At 32.0% G+C, this 21,722-nt stretch overlaps 2 protein-coding genes across 3 annotated transcripts; one reads left to right on the forward strand and one right to left on the reverse strand.

Annotated features, from left to right (window-relative positions):
• Nucleotides 1–1,320: 1,320 nt before the first annotated feature.
• Nucleotides 1,321–6,407, forward strand: tral (LSM14 family protein trailer hitch). 2 transcript variants are annotated; one of them, XM_018507270.1, is made up of 7 exons: nt 1,321–1,591; nt 2,997–3,151; nt 3,304–3,604; nt 4,391–4,583; nt 4,839–5,123; nt 5,372–5,548; nt 5,693–6,407. In XM_018507270.1, the coding sequence occupies exons 1-7, from the start codon at nt 1,336–1,338 to the stop codon at nt 5,979–5,981; spliced, it is 1,656 nt and encodes a 551-aa protein (XP_018362772.1). In that variant the 5' UTR covers nt 1,321–1,335; the 3' UTR covers nt 5,982–6,407. The 2 variants fall into 2 exon arrangements, with proteins under 2 accessions (XP_018362772.1, XP_018362773.1); XM_018507271.1 differs by having other exon boundaries at nt 3,304–3,499; nt 5,693–6,405.
• Nucleotides 6,408–9,455: 3,048 nt separating this feature from the next.
• On the reverse strand, nt 9,456–21,005 carry LOC108760882 (uncharacterized). The gene is made up of 13 exons (XM_018507151.1): nt 20,586–21,005; nt 20,299–20,425; nt 20,019–20,125; nt 19,578–19,751; nt 18,860–18,987; nt 18,635–18,781; nt 16,752–16,813; nt 12,441–12,604; nt 11,870–11,996; nt 11,669–11,775; nt 10,736–10,909; nt 10,359–10,513; nt 9,456–9,687 (listed from the first exon to the last, which is right to left on the reverse strand). Exons 1-13 carry the CDS (start codon nt 20,676–20,678, stop codon nt 9,456–9,458), a joined length of 1,797 nt encoding a protein of 598 aa, XP_018362653.1. The 5' UTR covers nt 20,679–21,005.
• Between the last annotated feature and the right edge of the window lie 717 nt (nt 21,006–21,722).

The following is a 21,722-nucleotide window of genomic DNA, read 5'->3' on the forward strand; positions in this document are numbered from 1 at the left end:
TAGTGCAGACGCATACTAAAATATTAACTGTTATTTATATCATTGAGAGAGTATTAAAAGATAATTTTACGAGAGTTTTTTTTTAATTTAACTCCAATATGGATCTGGATCGTTTATATAAAGTCATATTAATTTTATAATTTATTACCCAAATGTGTCTCGTGTAAATATTACACGGCGCAATGGTATTGCATGGTATACACAATGGTATTGCATGGTATGCGTAATGGTATACACAATGGTATACACAATGGTATTGCGTGGTATGCGCAATGGTATACACATTATACATATCATGAAGATTTATTAATGCCTGTATTCATAATCAGGCCTTATATTTAAGGCTTCCTTAAGTTGATCTTTAAATGCTCTACGAATTATTTTATTGGCTACTGAGCATCTAAAGATAAATTTAAGGAAGCCTTAAATATAAGGCCCGATTATGAATACGGACATTAATAAATCTTCATGATTTATTATTATCTATGTATAATATGTAATATATGATATATTCCTACGAATTACATATAGGTATTGACTAATGATTGAAAATACGGTTTTATAGAAATATGCAATACCATTGCACCGTGTAATATTTACATGAGACACATTTGGGTAATAAATATAAGGTCTGACTGAATATACGGACATAAAGCCCTGCTTACGATAGAAGGAATAAGGGATTAGAAATAAAGAATAAACGATTTCAACTTATCAGAAATGACCATGTATTCCGATATATCCGATTTCTGATAGATTTAAATCGTTTATTTTTTATTTATAATTCCTTATTCCTTCTATTGTACGCAGAGCCTAAGATTCAAGCATAATAAAAAGAATAAGGAATAAAGAACAAAGAGTAACAGATCTTACCTATCAGACACTGGATACATCGGAATACGCAGTTTCTGATAAGTTGAAATCTGTTACTTATACCTTGTTGCTTATTCTTTTCATTGTATCTGAGTTCTTATATCATTGCAGGCTAATCGGATGATTGAAACAGTTGCTAATGTCAGTAATTATCAATAATTATTCCTGGGTCCGACACAGTCATTAAGAGTTACATAATAGGGGCCTGATATCTTTGGATGTATCTCATCTATCGTACAAATTTTTCAAACATATCGATATATTGGTTCAAAATTAAAAAAGTTCTCCAATCTCCATAAATTCTCTACCTTGCAGCTCGTCGTTTAAGTATCCTTAAAAAATTTATCGTACAAATGGAATGATACCCTTTATTGTATACACACTCCTGCGAAGCGTCGGAAATATTTTCGCCATTTGAGGATAACCCCGGAGCCTGGAGGGCGCGCGCGAGCATTCGGGCGCATGCGCCGCGCGTCGTTGGCACTCTTGGCAAGTAGTCCGCCGCCGACCATTGCTGTCAGCTGGACGATTCCGTCAGATGGTGTCGTGAATCCCGTAAAATCACATCGATCGGAGCGCGACGGAGTCAGAGTCAAGATGAGCGGTGGTATGCCAGAGCTGGGCTCGAAGATCAGCTTGATCTCGAAGGCGGATATTCGTTATGAGGGTCGTTTGTTCACCGTCGATCCACAGGAGTGCACGATCGCCCTGGCTAACGGTGAGTAGCACGGCGGAAATCCAAGATGGACTCCCGCCGCATCGCGTATCCACCGTGCCGTCTCGCCGCCGCTACTGCCGCCACTATCGCCGCCGAGATTCTCGTATCCTACGTTCCTCCCGTTGTCCACTCCGCGAGATCGTCCGCCCGACCGACCGGCTGGAGTCCCCGTGACCGGCGGCAACGTCGCCGAGTCTCCCTGTTTTCGTGTCACTGGGCGCGGGAACCTTTACATGATTCATTACGTTCGCGTTGTCGCGAACAAACGTAGAGGTCATATCTCCGTAACTCCGTGGAAAGTTGCTCCGGAAAGCTGCTTCGAAATGCATGAATTCAGAGTACCATCCGAACTGTCTGTCGATGCCGTCCCGCCGGCTTCATGTTCCGCCGACCGCGTCGTTCAGTCGCGTACCGACGCATGGAGAATCTTTGGAGAAAGTCGCCGACACCCGCGATTCGGTGGCATCGCGCGTTGCAAAACAACCGGGGTCGCGGCGACCTGTAATCCCATCACAACGTATGTTTCTCAAATAGTCGATATCGGAGCCGCATTAGCCCTAATTCCGTTGAGACGATCCATCAATCACGCCAATGCGTCGCGTTTTGATCCGCACATTTGGCGCAAACGCCAAGTGCCGGAACTGTTACGGATCGCTTGATCTACGTGAGATTATGTTGCGGTTTCGCGGTTAGCAATCATCGAAATTTTACCGGACGAAAGTCATCCTAAACCGTTGAAATTTTCACGATGTTAGTAGTAGGTTATCGATATATAGTAGTAGATAAATCTGGCAATTCCAAAATTCTAATATGGACTTTAACAAATACAGTTCGTGTCGTATAATACTTTACGGGTATTTTAAGAACTTAAGTGATTATCTGCTACGTTGTATTGATGCTGAGGATGTAATTTTGAATTTAGGTTTGGTATGTATAACGTTTGTATGGAATGTTTGTCTCTTTCTTCTGTTGAATGTTTACATGTCCTTGTCTCCTTGTCCCCTTGGTTTTGCTGAATAGATAATGACTTTAGAGAATATTTCAGTTAGGAATAAATATTATTCTTGGAAATGTACTACTGGAGTCTCATATCAAAGAAACATACAAATATAAAATTCCTCTTTCCATAATATTAATTAATGTGTTTAAAAAAATAGATACCGCACAAATTTATTTTCTACAATAAATAAATCCAACCTAAATATTAGTACTGTTAATATAAAGAATTTGAATACTAGGTGTCTATTTTTTTTATCTATTTTATTTTAAGAGTATTAATAAACAAATAAAGATCTATTTAATTAAAACTTATTTAATAATAAAGATTTCATTAATTTAATAGAAAATTGTAATGGTGAATCTTTAATTACAACAGTTTGAAATAACTAATTTGTTACTTTTGTAGTGCGTTCCTTTGGCACGGAAGATCGAGAAACTCAACTTCCTGTGGCACCACAAAATCAAGTATATGAGTACATTCTGTTTCGCGGATCAGACATCAAAGACATCAGAGTCGTCAACAATGTTAGTTCTATCCCCAACGATCCGGCTATCGTGCAGGTAATTATTAAATTTGTATATTCTTTGTACTAGAGTGTTTTAAATTTAACAGAGAGAATGTAAATATAATTAATAAGATCTAAAAACGAAATCAATTATAATATGTTAAATATTGATGAATTTTAGCTGATTTTGATTATCATTGTTCGTAGATGACGGTGCAGCCATCTATGGGTCAGCAGTCGTATCAACCACAGCCTAGCTATGCTCATCCGATGATGGGCCAGATGGGCCCGATGGGTGGTCAATACGGAGCCCCCTATGGTATGGGTATGGGAGCCATGGGCCCGGTAATGGGAATGCCAACTGCAGCTAGAGATCCTCGTGGAGCAATGAATAAACAGCCAAGTGAGTTGAGCTTGGGCTCCGCTGAACCCAATGCCATCTCTATCCCAAACTCACTGCCAACGGCCAATATCGACCCATTACCAAAAGATCAATCTCTGGAAGATGGTAACTGTTTTTGCTATGAAATATCCCTTGCCTTGCTGGCATGCTTGTTGCTGCTCCTGTTTTGGTAATGCTTTTCTCTATTGCGTTTCACGCTCTCAGAAAATGGCATAAATTGTTATGCATTCTGGAATACGTAATAATATATTTTGGTATCTTTTTAAATATATTATTTATAATTAACATTATAATAACAAATTTGGAATTATTCTATTAACAAAAATCTACTTACTGTCTTTTTTGCACACTTACGTACATTTTTAATATCTTGCAATCTTCATGCTTTGCTTATATGCCTTCTATATATATATATATATATATATATATATATATATATGCATTTTATTTTTGTAAATTTTGAAAAATCTTAATAAAAAATATACATATATTTATTAACATTTTTAATCTGTATGTATACAATTTGGTTTTACGTTTCTCTTTTCTAATATCGATAGAAAATATTTTTGCATCTGCATGCTTTTCTCAATTTTATTTCATTTACGCTTAAATTATAATGTAACAAAATAGCAATTACAGTAATAATAAACAATAATAATTGTTTATAAAAATCCTCTAGAGATTTATTTTACATTAGACACGCGAAACTTTTGTAGAAGTTAGTAGCAGTCTTTCATTTCGAACTTTGGGAATGAAAAGTTTGTCTTTATTTTCTTATACTAAAGTTTCGTGTTGGACTAGAAATGCTTGCAATTTTGGTCGGCTATTTGGTCTCCATAGGTTAATAAAAATGTATTTATTATGTGACACATTCACATGTTGCAATAATAGGTGTACTAGACCTCATCAGTGGTGGTTCCCGTTCTACCACTCCTACATCATCCTTATTGACAAGGAAAAGTCCAACTATGGATCAAGGTATTCAGGTAGGACACGAACAACAGCAGCAAGGCAATAACATTGGCAAATTGAATGACAAGACAAATATCAGGACCGTCCAACCGCCTCGTCGAGACCATGATAGGTATTTCATTTAGGAAATTAATTTTCTTGTTATAAATGAAATCATAATAATTTTATGCATATAATAGTTTTATCTTCTAAAATTCTGATATTAAAAATACAATCGTACTTCACAATTTTTTATTTGCTTTATTTGTTAGATTTTTTGTTTATACAAACATAAAACGATTCTACATAGGTTTATATTATTGTTATTTGTTAAGCTGATGATATAGCTTCATAAAATTTTGATAAATAGTTTCTTTATTATGTTTAGCCACGGAGGTACCAAAAACAACGCGGGTATGTCTCATCAATATAATGATACGAAGAGGGACATGAAACAAGATGGCCAAAATCAAGGTCATATGCAGGGTGGTCGAGGCAACCGTGGTGGTTGGGTAAACCGCGGCAACATGAGAGGTCGAGGAGGCCGAGGAGGTCGAGGACGTGGTGGTTTCCGTACAAATCAAGCGAACAACTTGGATGGTATCAAGCCTAAGATGAAATTTGATAACGACTACGATTTCGAACAAGCTAATACTCAGTTCGAAGAATTGAGGTGAGCATAAACGTTCGCCATGAACACTGATGATTGATTCTGCATGGTTACGTGCCGGATTCATTTCAAGTAACTGTTGAAATGACCAATGTGGAGACCGTGCAAAAGTAAAGTTCAATGCGAATTTAAAGCAATCGTAATTTCAACAAATACGAATCGCTTACGCATCGCATTAACATTGTTTTATAAAATTATGTTTCAATGATTTAATTTATATGTTAATGTAACACATTTATGTCATATCGTAGGTCGCAATTGGCGAAAACGAAGATCGATGGTACTGACAATGAGAAGAAAGACGACAGTGGAAACGAGACAGGTGCCGGTGAAGGTGAACCCGAGGAGGAACCGGAAATTGTTCACTACGATAAGTCGAAATCATTCTTTGATAATATTAGCTGTGAAGCTGTTGAAAGGAGTAAAGGGTAAGTTTTATCGAGAGAATATTTAATAAATATAATCACCGCGTATAAATTCACAGCATAGCCATGGTTTTTAATTTTTTTTTAATGAAAGAAAATTATTGAATTCTGTGAAATGTTTTATATATATGGTATAAATTTTTCCAGGCGATTCCAACGCACGGATTGGAGAACGGAACGAAAACTGAATTCAGAAACATTCGGTGTAGCTTCTACAAGACGTGGTACATTCCGCGGCCGTGGTTACTACGGTCGCGGAATGGGAGGCATGTTTAGAGGTAGTGGTGGCGGCAATAACTCTGGATTCCGCGGTGGCTATCGAGGTAGCAGGGGTGGTAATCGCAAACCTCCTAACCAACTACAGAATAACACAGGGAGTCAAAATCGCGCGACCAACGAACAGTCTGCCTCTCAATCGCAGGCAAAAATTATCTAAATAAAAAAAAATCTAATTTGTCACCGGTATGGCATGAAAGAGTAAAATAAGCTGGGGAGAGAATAAAGCGATGTGCTGCTATGTATAAGTATACACAACTATATAGATTAAGATTTTTACGATATGTGCTCTACGTTATGGACTGATTTGGGTTAGAATTTGGCAGTCGAATAACACAAAAGATACATACGGCCGGATTAAATGTAGATTATATTATATAACGGAACGCGTTTACAATCGCCAAACCGGTGGTTACGTGTTAGGTGACAAGAATCGCACATATGGACGTTGCTGGCGCATATGACTCTTTGCATCGATATTTTGCGACTAGATGATCGAAGAAGGTACTTTTAGAGACAAATTTTCTTACCGCTTAATCGACAATGATCACGATGAATTGGTGTTAAAAGACCAAAGAACGATCTGATCATAATTGACTTCACTTCCCCAACAAAAACATTTTATTATTTTAATAGAATGTTTTTGTTAGAGAAGTGAAGTCAATTATGATCAGATCGTTTCTTGGTCTTTTTTACATTAATACTTATTTGTGTGAATTCAGATGTCTAAATAATTAAGGAATGAAGTTACTCGTAAAAAAGCTAGTCATAAGTTTTACTTGAAATATGTCTGTTAACAAAATTCTTAATAGAGTAATCTGAAACCGCTTTATAAACAATAGTATATTTGTTTATAGTTAGGAAAAAAATTGTACAATTCAATCGTGATCATTCTTCAGTCGATTTTCTCAAGATTTGACTATGATTATGGAATGGCTTTATGATGATGGTGACTTGATAATACTTGTCGTTATGGAATAGCTGGTTTGTATCCGTATATCGGAAGTGAATGGCAATAGACGTGCATAAAAGTACTTTCTCGTCAAAGTATGTAAAAATCGATTGTATCTAATTGCATTTGTCGAGAATAGAAATATCGTGAGCTATATAGTACAAGATAAATCTGATAAAAATTATATTTTTTTCTTTTGTTTTGGTTTTTTTTGAGTGTACGCAGACAAAGTTTTTCGAGTCCTCGGCACGAAGTTCATATAAACTTATAATTTTATTAGGGTGGATGAATATAAGTGGGAAATAAGTGAAAGCCAGTTTATATGAAAATGTTTGTATTATTAAATTGTAATCTTATTGTCCGCCTACTCTTTCTTTGCAAGATCTGCATCTAGAATTATGAAAGATGTAAGTGTCAATCTTATTGTAAGTAACTAAGTTCTAAATCATGTTACATAATTGTCATCGTGTTTTGCAAATAAGGATTCCTCGATTGCTCTCATATGTATAAGAGTAACTTAATTAGTAAAATTATAAAATAGATATTTGCATTATAATCAGTAATTAATTATATCAGATATGAAATTTGTATGATACTCATTAAAAATAATTTTTTCAAAAACATTGTAATCTTAAATTAGTATTTTATCAATTTGTTTTTTTTTTTTTTTTGTTAACTCTGAAACTAGTATAATAACACTTATTCCAAGGAAAATTTGTATTCAATATACATGTATACAAGCAGAAAATATTTAAAATAATAATTTATTATTAAATGACAATATTCTATTACAATATTATATACAATAATGACTATACATGTATATTTAAATTGAAAGTAATTAATTTATTTTTTTCTCATAAAAATTTATCTAATCATTCCAATCTTGGAATAGCGCTTTATTAGTGTATAAATATAAATGGGATTCAAGTATGCACGGGTCATGCAAATTCGGAAACCTATAACAAAGATTTTCAAAGCGTTAAACGCATAAAAATAATTTATTCGTAATTTGATTATGATTAATTATTCACGCTCTCGAAGAATCCTTTTGAATGCACGAAGACGCTGTGGGTAGAATTGTGTTAAATGGCGATGCGAATAAGAATAAAAGCATGATAATATCCTTAAAAATATAAGACGTGGAAGAAACAGAATAATAACATTATTTGCGACTATTATTTTTCTATGGCTCTTACAGAGTCCCCAAACTCATACAAATATTATATATATGTATACACACACACACACACACACATAAACACACACATACATACGTACGCAACTTGAGATTTACATAACTGATAAGCAAATCTCCAATAGGTTATCAGAGAAAATGCAGAGTGAAGTAAAAGGAAGGACTACAAAATGAAATAAATAAATAGAAAAAAAGATATGGTAAATTTAACTTTTAAGTTTCATGCTCTGAGCATGTGAAAAATTTATGTACGCGAGAATGGATTTTTGTTTTGTACAGCGGATATATTGTGATTTCCGATGGTGAATAATATTGAAATGATGAAATAACACGTCTTCGTGTCATTTCCGATCTCCTACACACTACTTTTCCAACAATCGAACAAAACAATGTTTTCTTATTTCTTCTCAAAGTTGTAACGTCGAGAACTGTAAGGCGCGGATCGTCCTTCCCCGCCCTTTGACGAAATGCGCAAAATGTGAAAGATGACGGTTTAAATGCTAGATTACGCGAATTTTAAAGAGCGACTCGAGATATGAGAGATGCGTGTTGTGCAGTTTTCCAAAAAAGGAGATGTACTCAGATGTAAATAAAATTATATAACGTCTTTAATAGGACTCGAACATATGTTGTTGGTAAAACTATCGTGCGTATGGCGATACTAAAGTGTGCTGCGTATTACATGCGGTGTGATTAGAATGTATGTAAAAAGAAAAAAACGGCGTCTTCCATGCGCTATATCCAGTGTTTTAAATGCTTGATAAGCGACACAGTAAACTAAAATGATTTATTACACACCATATTGCAAACATAGATAACGGGTTCCGTTTGTTCGTAACTTGAATCTACTTTGTTTTCTTTTTTTTGCACATGGACTTCTCATGTCCGATATTTTTAAATAGCTCGAAAGTAATCGTCAACGCATTATTAACACATTAGAAATATAAATTCCCAGCATCAATATAATCGAAAGTCGCCATTTATAACGAATACGATTGTAGTTTGCAGCATATAATGAGTTATAATCTTAAAAGTTCAGTAGGAAACTTACATGAAAAATTTGAAGGTCTTATTTTCAGATTAGTTCATTTTTAAAAAATATTTATTATAAAATTTTTTTATCACAGGCATCTTCATACAATCTGGCGTTATTAATAAGAAATAAAAAAAAAAATGAACATGTATGCGTGTATTTAAGGAAATTATGATGGAAACGTGAACCAGCGAATACAGTTGGATGGCTAAGGAAAAAGAAAATATGCATGAAACTTTGTAATACAAAATTATCTACGGAGAATCTCGGGAATACTATTTCCCGCGAAGTATCGCTTCGGTTGCATCTCGTCTGTTCTGCACTTCCGGTTACACTGATCTACATGTGAAATATCTTCTAATACAAAGTCTCCGGATGACGTTCGCCACGTGGATCGAAGATTTTCAGCCCTAAACAGAGTGAGAGATCATGGTCGTGCGCTTGTCGATTATCAGGCGCAGCTCATCAGACCTGTCCTCGTACTGTCGCAGACTTCTCTTATCGCGCGACCTCCTGCGACCTTAGTATCAACGTGTGGGAAGTTATTCTTATAATACCGACGCAGAGTACGCGGATTCGGTACATAAACTTCGTAAGGCGCTTTGCCACTCTCGATAACCCAAATACTGCCAGACTCACCGATCCTCAATATCGTCATCAGGCCCTGCGCGACTATGTAAGGCCTGCAAAAACAAGATTAAATAGCAATGAGCCGTTGAGAAATTTATCTCTGCTGAATTGGCGGTTATATGTAAGCACCGGAAGAGATGTAACGTTTGCGTCAGGATCTACGAACTAAATTTTATGGAACTGATATTTTAACCCTTTATGATCACACTAGGGTCAAAATGAGCGTCCCAGAGCGCATTTAATTAATAATTTTTTTGAACGAAAACTGTGAATAACAACAATTAGTTAAATGCACTCTGGAATCGTTTTGACCCGGTTGATCATTACGGAACTTTTAAGAAGTGTTCCAACCAGAACCACGAAAATCTAATCTTCACTAGAAGTTGTGTCCCATTAAAAAAAATTGATAAATAATTTATTTGTAATTACAAGGGGTGCTCAGAAAGTAATATGCCCTAAATTTTTCAAACTTCAAATTTGCAACATATAAAATTTCACTTTTCTACTTTTATTATCGGATGAGGAAAAAAATGTGGGGCATTACTTTCTGAGCAACCATCGTATTTATTATGAAATTTATTGAAGGAGCAAAAGATTTATATTATAATTTAATTTTACAGCAGGAACGTTATTATGTTTTATTATTATCCAGCTTGCACTGGTTAATTTATCTGACTGTTTTGTGTTTATGACATAAGAGACAATTATTTTAATAATGACTCACGTTTGTATCGGAAACTGTTCAAGATTCTTAACGAAATCTGCCTTCATAACTCTGGAAAGAAGTTTATTAGGGCTATCTACTGTCAAGGCGGTCTCCGTCAGTCCTGGACACAAAGTTATCACGGTAACACCGGTCTTCTCATAGTGATAAGGATCCTGTTGCAGAGTAAACGTGATTATGAAAACTTCGTATAATAATATATACATATAATAAGTAATAATAAAAATTAAATACTTCATTATTTTATAATCCACAAGATAACAATCTTGTAGAATATTGGAAAGTTTATAACTATACTTTTTGTTTGTAAGTAACTACTTTAGGATGATTGCTTGAATAATAAATGGACTTAACTGCGTTCAATTCTGTATAATTACCGATAGAGACTGCGATAGACCGATGACAGCGTGCTTCGTGGCAGTGTAAACCGGAAGTTGAGCTGTGTTTCGAATATCCACATGCTGGCTCACGTTTACCAAGATACCACCGTGACCGCCCGTATCTCTGCTCATATATTGTACAGCTAGCATCGCGGTGCTGACCATGCCTCCCTAATATTGATATACCATATTAGGATCTACTCTTTATTTTTATTATTACAGGTATTACACCTTATAGAAATCTAAGAGAGCATTTTATACTATAGGTACTGGCTCTAACCATATGCCGTAATCTGTAAAAATTGACTAATCATAGTTGAGTATTTCCTGACATTCGACTGTAACAGAAGAATACTCGACTATGATTAGTCAATTCTTATACAGATTACGGCTACGACCATTATAAGTGCTCCCTAATGCTTACTGGTAAACTTGGTACTGAAAGATAGCAATTATTTATTTTAAGTATTAAAAGTACTGTTGTTCAGTACTTTCAGTACTCCAAATAAATAATTAATTACTGTATTTCAGTAATAAATTGGTCAGTATTAGATTTCTATAAGAGTACTTATTAATGATATTTATTTTCCCCAATCTTTTTATATATTCTTATATGCAATCTGGTAAAATCATCTTATGACACAAAAATCACGAAATTATTTGAAATATACAATATATTCGAGGTAAGAAAAACATTGTAAAAGTTTTAAGAGAGAAAACATCGCAGAATAAAGAAATCATAAAATTAGGAAATCATTGGTAAAGTTATTAATAAATCAATAAATTGTTATTAACGATAACACACAACGTTAACCGAGATTTCCTTCTCCCGTCTTCGTTCATTAATTATTAATAAATCAATAAATCCTTCTCCCATCTTTGTTCATTAATTATTAATAAATCAATAAATTGTTATCAACGATAACTCACAATGTTAACCGAGATTTCCTTCTCCCATCTTCGTTCATCTAAGACGCCAGCGTTATTTATCACGATGTCAATGTTTCCTAATAGCGTTGACGCTTCTTCAAAAGCTTCTATAAATTGATATAAATAAAAATAAGATATTCTACAAAGTTCAACGATAGTAACATATATCTACGCAATTTGAAAATCTTGCTTCATATTTACCAGTCACATGTTTGTGATTAGACACGTCGGTATGTATGAAGTGTACTTTCTTCTCGCCGCAAGATTTTTCAACACCGAGCTCAATTCGTTTGCCGGTTTCAGCATCAATATCCAATATAATTATTTTCTGTAACAAATATAAAATAAATTTAAATATAATAGTGCCGAGATGATATTAATACTTAATAAATATTGTAGAACAGCTAATGCCATTCTATGAATTTAGTAGACTTAGGGACAGCAATTACATATATTTTATACCTAACAGGAGAGAGATAAATAATTTAATCTGTAGAATAATATTAATTCAATTAAAAGATGTTATAAAAGAGTATGTTTTTTTAATTATTAGAAATGTTACATAAATTTTGATAAAAGAACTTTTTATATAATTATACATTGATATTATAAAATTTGAGGCTTATTTAAATAATAGACTTTTTCTAAATGTATGTCGTTTATAGATTTATAAAGAATTATAAATTATTTATGTAATGCTGATTTATGTAGATTTCCTGCAAATTTTTTGAATTTTTATACTGCAAATTATTATCTTAATTATTAAACATACCTTTGCTCCATGCTTTAAAAAGTGATTAAGAAAGGCGTAGCCCAATCCTGCTGCACCGCCAGTTATTAGAACATTTTTTCCAGAAACAATGCAATTAATAGCTTCTATCTCTTTTGCCCTTTCGGATGCTGAAGAACGACGGCGAACGATTCTCAAACTTGGTTCTATAATATAAAACTTGTTTTATAAAAGAAGGAAAGCTCTTTGTCAGAAAAACTCGTAATATTAAAATACATGTTATTAATATTACAATTTTTTTGATAAAGTAAATTCTCATTATTTGAATAATGAGAATTATTTCGCTCCACGCTCTATAAAAAAGAGCCTTACATAATAATTTATCTTAGGAAATAAAATTATAAAATTATAAAAACATTATTGTTTACAAAATTATTAATATAATTATTAAAATTATAATTTATAAAAATAAAATAATCGAAATTATTTTTTATATTACACATTTTTTATGACAAAACATATTGATAGACACATATTTTTCTCGATGAAAGCAGACTTACCTACTGTATTCTCCATGAATGAAATTGCTTTAGATATTTGGATATGTGAAGAGATGAACTAATTTCCGGTTTAAGTTCTTAGACGTAAAGCCGAAGAATCGGGAGCTTGTGCTGGTAATATGTATGTTTCGACTGAACTTCGAGACCATTCGAATGGTATTTATATACGATAAGCAGCGATGTGGGATTTCGCGATACTGCGACTTAAGTTTCCATCATGGCGGGGATGTCTCAGAGGGTGGACTTCGGGCTGTAGATTACGTAGACAGCAGATATATAGATCGGACAATCATGATAAAAAAGAAGTTTTTGAATTTCCTCTTTAAAACTCGAACATTGTCGAAGGTGTTTGAAATCGAAAGATGTCGCATTTTATTGAACATATATATATATTTATACTAGACTCAATGGATTAAAATACCATTAAATTTGTTAGACTGATATAATTCAGCTTTTTTACCAAGTTTTTTTTTAGTTTGTAAGACACGTTAGATATATAATTATGTGTATAATTGCTGAAGAAGAGAGAGATACAAGAAAGTTATAATGATTATTTATTTCTTCACATCATTTTGTTCTTGATTGTCAAATTGTACACATTATTTTTCCACTTCTTGTATTTGCTGAGCAACCTATTGTTAACACAGGTATTTTATTTTACACTTTATAAATTTAATTTTTTTCGTCTTTAATTTTAACTTTTGATTTATACTTACAATAGAATCAGGAAATTCTGTGCGCAATAAATTTCATCGCCGATACGCTTTACGACTTACTGATGTACTTTTTACTTTTTTGACTACAATTATAACTTGCTGCGATTCTGCGCCTTTGAAATGATTGAAGATGCTTTTATAAAAATTTTCTTCACCAAGAACTTTTAATTTGCGTTGACGAGTTTATATATTTATGGACTTTTGATTCTTGCGTATTTTTATAATTATTTATGTTCTCTTTTGAGGTTTTTTGTATTACTGAGGATGGTCTAATTGAGACCGAAACGTCTATATGTAATTTTAATTATTAAATATATATTTATTCGCGACTAATATCCTGCGTTCGTAGTTGTATGCCTTTTATCCAATTCTTGTTGATTATTTATTGATGAATAATTTGTACTGGGCTTGATCATTATTATTGTTGAACTTCAAGTTTTCGATTTAAAGAAAACAGATGTCAAAACTAAATTATGATATTAGTAATACAAAAAGCGGCAACACTGCAGAAGAATATTGTTAAATAAATGATTTATTTAACAAGATTGATGAATTATTTAACAAATACTTTTGATAACAATAATTTTTAAGATTTTTTTATCTATTGCGGTCCTCTTATTTTTTCATTGCCTTTTCTTATTTTCCCTCTCACTAGACTGATCAGTCGCGTCTCGTCATTCTATTTTCTCAGTGTTCCTGATAGCGCCTTACCCTAATTAACCCCTTCCGCAGAGGCTAATTAATCGCATCGTGGCAATGTGTTTTCTAGATACTGGATATACAGGACACAGACTGAGAGGCATTGAAGCGCGCTTTCTCTTTTACTTGAAGATAATAATAGTGTATTGTATCGCAGCGAATACTAGACTAAACAACTAGACCGTCAGTAGATCATTAATTAAGTAGGTAATTGCATCTTTAACAATGTTATTGCTTTTTACGTAATATTTACTATGTGACAATTTATTTTGTTAATACAATACACAATAAAAATCATTTTATATTTACGTAAAAAAATCGGTTTTTAACACAAATACAAGATGTTAAAACTTTTATATTAAATTTTCAATGTATATCCGAGTGTTCGTTTAATATAATGTGTGCATATTGTTGTATTATTTAAATAATTTGTGTTAAATTGACACTTAACACCAAATTTTTAGTGCTAAAATATTAAATAATTTAATTTATGAGCAATTGAACAAATAACATGAAAATAATTTAAAAGTTTAAAGTTTAAGATAAATAAATCAAATGTAAATTTAACATATTACAAATGTTAATTTTATTGAAAAATAATTTTACAATTTGTTTCAAAATATTATATTTTTGTATTAATTTTTTACATAGATAATATCTGTGTCACTTTTTAACACATTTATCTTGTGTTAAATTATCATAAAAATTTGAGTAGATTTTGAATATATATCAAAAATTTAACAAGTTTTTCAATTGTGTGTATAAATACGCACATCATAGAATATATAAGAAATGTTAAATGCTTTTTATTTATTTTACATAATATGTACTTATTTTTTTAAAAATAAATATATTATATTGCTTATTTATAAAGACATGTTTATAAAGTCATGTTTAAAATGGAGCTACGCAAGATATATTGAAAGTGATCAAAGTGCGTTTGACAAGCGAATGCGCGTGCGAGCGAAATGAAAAGTTATTAAAACGCACAATTCAGCTATGTATCTTTTTAAAGTTTCCTGCAAAAATATTTGTTTTCCATATTTGATTTTACCTCACCGGGCCATTTCGGTTAATAGAAATTTATGATAGTCGCGGGGGACGGAACTGCGGCTGGTGGCTCGTAGATTATTTGCAGTGCCGTACAAGGGGAAGAAATATTTTTGCCCTTTTATGTTCCTGATGTATCGTGCTTCAGCTTCCAGACGATGTACTTATGTATTTACATTACTCTCAAATTAATTTTTAATGCATTTTTGTTTTCACTCTCTTACAGAAATTCAATGTATACTGGTTAATTTAATACTGAAAATTATTTATTTTGAGTATTAAAAGCACTAAGCAAAAATGCTTTTATTATTTAAAATAAGTAGTTAATCATTAATTTTCACAGTATTAAATTTCTATAAGGATTGCGCTTCCGTTCGTTTTAATTAAACTCTTTTTATGTTACAATTTCTTTTTTTTCTTCGAGGTCTAAGTATACACGTGTTGCATTCACATTTTAAATGCAGAAAACGCAGTAAAACGCATCAATAAAAAAGAAATAAATTTAAAACGCGAACGATTGCACTTAAATGTGTTTGTATATCTTTACGAATTGATACGAGCGGAAACGCATACTTGGCTAGAAATTTAAAGAACACTAGCGCACGACATTTGACGTAAGTGGTACTTTGTGTACGTGTGTGTATAATATTTACAAAATAAAATAATGATTGACACCAGATCAAACTTAAAGGCGTGGAACTATCGTTCCGGGTACTCGACGGTCATTGGATGATATAACTTTTGTTAAAAGTCTGGGCGCTCTCGCGTAATTGTAGTTGTAACGAGCAATACGATAAATTGTTATCGGTGTCATTATCATTGGCAGGCCTATCATAAGTCAACCCTAATCAAATGACCTTATACCGTGACTTCATCGTAGGAAATTTACATTTTTCCTTTTCGAGAATTCACGATTAAAATTTACAAAAATCACTAAAGTCATTTACGACGAATTGTCGTATTAGTCGTTATCTAATCTTTATATTATTATAAATTTTTATATTTCTATTAAATTTTATATTTTTTATGAATAATATAGTAGAATGTAATTATAAATGAAAGAGAACATGTGATATATTTATATACATATATTATAAAATATTATACATGTAAATACAAGATTATTATAAATTTATCGTGAATTCCTTGACAAATCTGTTAAATATAGATAAACTATCAATCTAAAAATGACAAAAGTAGATAACGCAAGAGAAGAAGAGACCGAAAACTTTACATTTTATTTTTTTTTAATTTTTGCGGTTATTTGCAAATTATGCGGGACGCTTATCAGTCGCTCGTGGCGTTGGCAAACTTTAGAAACAACGTACTTGGTACAGTCGTGTGGCACAAAACGTTGATAAGAGCCTGACGTGCGCACAGCTCGTGCTCACTGCACTTATCAATAGAAAAAGCGCACTTAACGTCTGATCGGCGTCGCGCCGACGATAAATTAGCCGAGGGACAGCGCATGTCCGCTTCGAGTCGATACCATAACCGATACGAACTGGTTCCGATCGAACTTTACTCGGAATCGAGAAGGAAAGTAATTTCTTTTGTGGTTTTTACTTATAGTTATCGTACTACGCTGCACGCCGCGAGAACGCGAGATTCACGCCTGTGTGAGTATTTTGCATCCGTTGCGGCGATTCAGAGCGGTTCATAAATATACGCATGTCTGTAAAAGATTACAGTCTCCGCGTACCAAACAGTTAATAATTGGTTCAAATGATCACTGATTTGTGAGATATTTTTTTACTATAACTAACGTCGTTGTTAAAATGTGATTTCCTGTATTCTTTATATGCCGCAGTGCAGCTTTAGTTTGCGTGATCTGAAGAAATATAATATGTATTCATTATTTTTTAAATATTATTTTATCGATATATAATGTTATAAATATATAATTAAAAGAAATTGTTTTCGAGTTTTTAGAACTTATAACTTGTTAAAATAGTGCGATACTGTCTTATCGATAAAAGTACGATTAAACTCTGAGATTAGTTTATAGCTTTTATTATTATTTTTTAATATTTTTGTCAAACTGTCTACATGTAAATTATCGCCTTGTAACGATAGCAATTATTGCTTGCTTCTTCCACAAACGTACGAATTAAAACGATTATAAGACAATTTAAGAGAGGAATAGAGCATCATTTAGATGCATAAGAATATATATTTCGGTAATACAAGCCACGAAAGTTAAGAAATTTCTATATTCATCAAGATTTTATATATATGTTCAAGAAAGAAAAAAGTTTTAAATCGCAAAATCCGTATATACTTTTGTAGATAATTTAGTATAAAAGATATTGTCAAGATTTCAAGTGAATTGAATAAAAATTGTTAAAGTTATGTTGCTAGTCAATTTGAAACAAGTAATTTCGAGAAAAAGGCGTTGGTAGTTTTGTTTTACGACATTTTATATATAAGTACTGCCGAGAGTGCCGATCGAGTATACTAAGTATACTGAAATTTATACTTCGTCGATAAATGATTTCTTTAGGTACTTTATGAATTCAAACGCTTTGTGTCGCTACGAATCATTCTGAAACGCTCGATGACACTGTGACATGCTTCACAAAAGACTTCATTTTAAAAGTTGTGTTCTATATTGAAATTAATTGTATCTTTTAGGATTATAAAGTATCGTTAAGATAAAAATATAATATTTTTGATTTTTTTAATCCTTCGGGATAGTTATAACTCTCTAAGACACTTTGTTTAGCTTATTTATATATTTGATAAAATAAATTATAAAAAGCAATTTAAATTGATGAATTTTTTCACATTTTATTCGAGATATTAAAAAGTTATTTTTAAATCTCTAGTTATCCAATAAAGTAAAAAATTTAATTATACATTTAATATTAATCCATTTAACCAACAGATTTAGTGTATTCTTAATATCATTCATTTATAAAATTAAAATAAACTATTTATTATAAATATTGTTATGCTTTATACTCATGTTTATTTCTTTTAAAAAAGGCTTTAATATCTATTTAACAATAAACACACTATTTATTAACAAAAATCTATTAAAAACTTATTACAGATTTCACATCACAATTATTACAATTTTTATTAATCAAAAACAGATTTTATTTAACAAAATATTTTTTGTAAAAAGGAGCATTTAACTTGATAATATTATTTGTTGTATAGTAAATTATAACAATATTTAATCTGCGATCAATTTCATATTAGCAGCTAGTTTTGTGCATCGACTTCAGTTTTTTGCGGCAAAGTATCGGGAAGCTGCACCTCAAAAACCGGTTTTCCATCCTCGCTAATCCACACGCTGCCGTTCTGTGCGCATCGAATTACGTATATCAATCCATGAGCAACGCTCTCCACCCTGACAACATATTTATCTTTTGTATTTTATGTACATTTTTATTAGAGTGCGTCAATTATAAATTAGCGTCAGTCTTACCCCTGATGTCGATCATTCTGCAAACTATTAACGTTTGAAATACCCTCTGATACATCTTCTGGAATGTCGGTCAAACCGGGACACAGAACAATTACTTTTACATTAGTTCTTTCGTAATGATAAGGTTGCTGTAAAGAAAAAATATCTGATTAAACTTTTTATAGGCCTTTATATATTTTATGTAAAATGATTTTTAAAATATATATGAAATATCCTTTTTATATGCTTTATCCATTATTGTAGTCAAATTTTAATTGCTTATTGCTACAACAACATAACTTAAAATTTAATGTTTTTCTTTCTCATTTCCCCTTAAAGTCATCTTTACAAGAATTACAAAAATTCAGAAAATAGCGTCCACGTACACATTTTATCATATCTAATAAGATAAAATTATCATCAAATTTCAAAGTTTGAAAAACAAGTTTACAATACAAATTTGTTGCCAAGAAAGAAAGAAAAAGAATTGTTTAATCATTCCTAAAATTAGTCATAGTCTTCAAAAAAAGATCTCGCAGATTTCTTATAAAAAAAGAAACCTTGCTCGGTTTCGAGATATTTTGTAGTTTTTATGATTCTCTAAACAAATGTCTCCATTGACGCAAACACAAAAAAATCAAACGATAAAAAAACGTGAAATTCTAAAGTCACTTTGTTATTCATTATAATTGTCATAAATTTGATTATACATTATATTTTTCAATGTAAATATACTTACCGCAAAGGAACGGCTGAAACTAACCACGGCATGTTTTGTAGCAGAATATACTGGAAGCTGAGATACAGCTCGTAATCCGGCAATAGACGAAATATTTACGATAATACCACCCTTGCCACCAGAATCCTTTCGCATTTGTTGAATCCCCAGAAGAGTCCCACGAATCACAGCTGTCTGCAATATCGAAATTAATATTTTGGAACTTTATTTAATCTAAAATTCCCTTATCATACAATTTTATTTTCAATTTAGACACAGTTAGCTAAATTCATGCACGCGCTTACATGTAATATTTTTTAATACAATTTTTTATAGTTACATGTAAAATAACTTGTTACCAGAAAATATTTAAAAGCTTTCGGTGATATTTGTGACCAATATATTTCCTTACAAGATCAATATAATTACACAAAGTTGAAACAAGAAGGGAATAAAACTTACGACATTAACATCAATAGCTTTGGAAAAGTTAGTTTCATTTATTACGCCTGCATTATTTATTAAAATATCCAGTCCACCGAGAATGCTGATTGCCTCTTTCAACTTGGCTGCAACAATTAATAGTTTCAGTTTTGAACAAATTCAACAAATATTCCCTACATGCAAAAGTTGTAAATTAAATCAACTTTTGCAGTTTATGTAAGCAATGTTTGAGTTTGCTTATTATAGTGTGTGCATTTGTAAAATACAAATTAATAACATGAAAGAAACTTATGTTTACTGTCAAATTCGGAATTATTTGTTACATCGCAGCGAAGAAATATAGCTCGTTTGCGGCCAAACTCATTGTTTAAACTCTCTACAGCTTGTTCTCCAATCCATTGCTTTATATCGATCATAACTATCATCTGAAATATTAGTAACCATTCTATTAATTTTTACAATAAAACACCGATGAGTTTAACGAATATTTTTGAGAGAAGACTATAATATTTTATTACATAATGGTTACAACTAATATATTTATATGTATATGAATGTTGCACAACATTATATTAAATTACATACCAAAGCACCATTTCGCAGCAGCTCTCTACTAAATGCCAAACCTACATCACTTGCTGCTCCAGTTATTATAACTCGTTTATCTTTGATCTGCATTACTCCACTAATTTTCCAGCAAACAATCCCTTTCGTGTATATTTCTTTACTTATGAAAGTTCTAAAACACGTCAATAAATGAATTTCCGTTTGCAAATTTTATATTTTTACAATAAAACAGTTAACTGCACAAAATCAAGATGTTTCTTTATCGATGAGACCACCAGCTGCGACGCGAGTCTTTAGCCAGTCCGAGAACCGCCTTGAACCAATATGGAAGAAGTCACTGTTTTCGTTCGGCAATCTTCGACCTCGCGATCTGCATGACGTTCAATTCGTCAGGGTCCCTCTTCGTACGAGATTCGTTATCCATGAGACGGCGCTGTGAACATCTTCATCTCCTCATTGTGTGGTATGTGTAGTTTTAAGTTCAGTGGCATTCGAGAAAATTCGAAACATTCATTAGTGAAGTAAAATCACAAGTTAAACTTTGTATAAATTTTTATAAAAAAGAAACGCACACTTAAAGGTTAAAACTTTAGTGATCAAAATGTTTTAAACTATATGCTACGCATTTTGTATTAATTTTTTTTATGTATATGACGTACTCGTAAAAATAAGTAGATGTTTATATAATAATTAAATTAAACATTCATAATAATGAAATAAATAAATGATAGAAATTGCATATATATCGCTTCCCAGAAAACGATTGCACACAAAGACGAAGTCCACATTAAAATTATAGTGAAATTTTTAATCAACGACTGTAATCTAGAAAGGCCATCTAGCGCAACGCATAAGTTTATATTAATAACTAACAAGGGAACTTTGTCAACTCGGAAATTCTGATTTTAATGTGACTCTGCATTCATACACGGAGAGAATTTTCTCTTAAAATTTAGTCTGAAAATCATGATAATAGTGGGATAACATAATATTTCAAAGAATTGTATATGAGTTTCTTTAATTTACTAATATGTGTCTTAATAAGATATGTAATATATTTTATTAATTTTACTAAAGGGTATAGTAAAATTTCAACATTTTAAAATATGTTACGCAGTTTATGATTCTTTATTATTTTAAAAGAATAGATGCTAA

The sequence above is a fragment of the Trachymyrmex cornetzi genome, unplaced genomic scaffold, assembly GCF_001594075.2.
Source record: "Trachymyrmex cornetzi isolate Tcor2-1 unplaced genomic scaffold, Tcor1.1 scaffold230, whole genome shotgun sequence".
NCBI lineage: Eukaryota > Metazoa > Arthropoda > Insecta > Hymenoptera > Formicidae > Trachymyrmex > Trachymyrmex cornetzi.

Bases quoted from the DNA above. Each gene is read 5' to 3' on its own strand.
- tral (XM_018507270.1), top strand. From the start codon at position 1,336: ATGCGCCGCGCGTCGTTGGCACTCTTGGCAAGTAGTCCGCCGCCGACC. The intron at 3,152-3,303 runs GTAATTATTAAA...CATTGTTCGTAG, and splicing joins ACGATCCGGCTATCGTGCAG to ATGACGGTGCAGCCATCTAT. The intron at 4,584-4,838 runs GTATTTCATTTA...TATTATGTTTAG, and splicing joins CCTCGTCGAGACCATGATAG to CCACGGAGGTACCAAAAACA.
- LOC108760882 (XM_018507151.1), bottom strand. From the start codon at position 20,678: ATGCAGATCAAAGATAAACGAGTTATAATAACTGGAGCAGCAAGTGAT. The intron at 19,752-20,018 runs GTAAGTTTTATT...TCGATATTGCAG, and splicing joins AAGCTATTGATGTTAATGTC to ACAGCTGTGATTCGTGGGAC. The intron at 11,776-11,869 runs GTAAATATGAAG...ATCAATTTATAG, and splicing joins TAATCACAAACATGTGACTG to AAGCTTTTGAAGAAGCGTCA.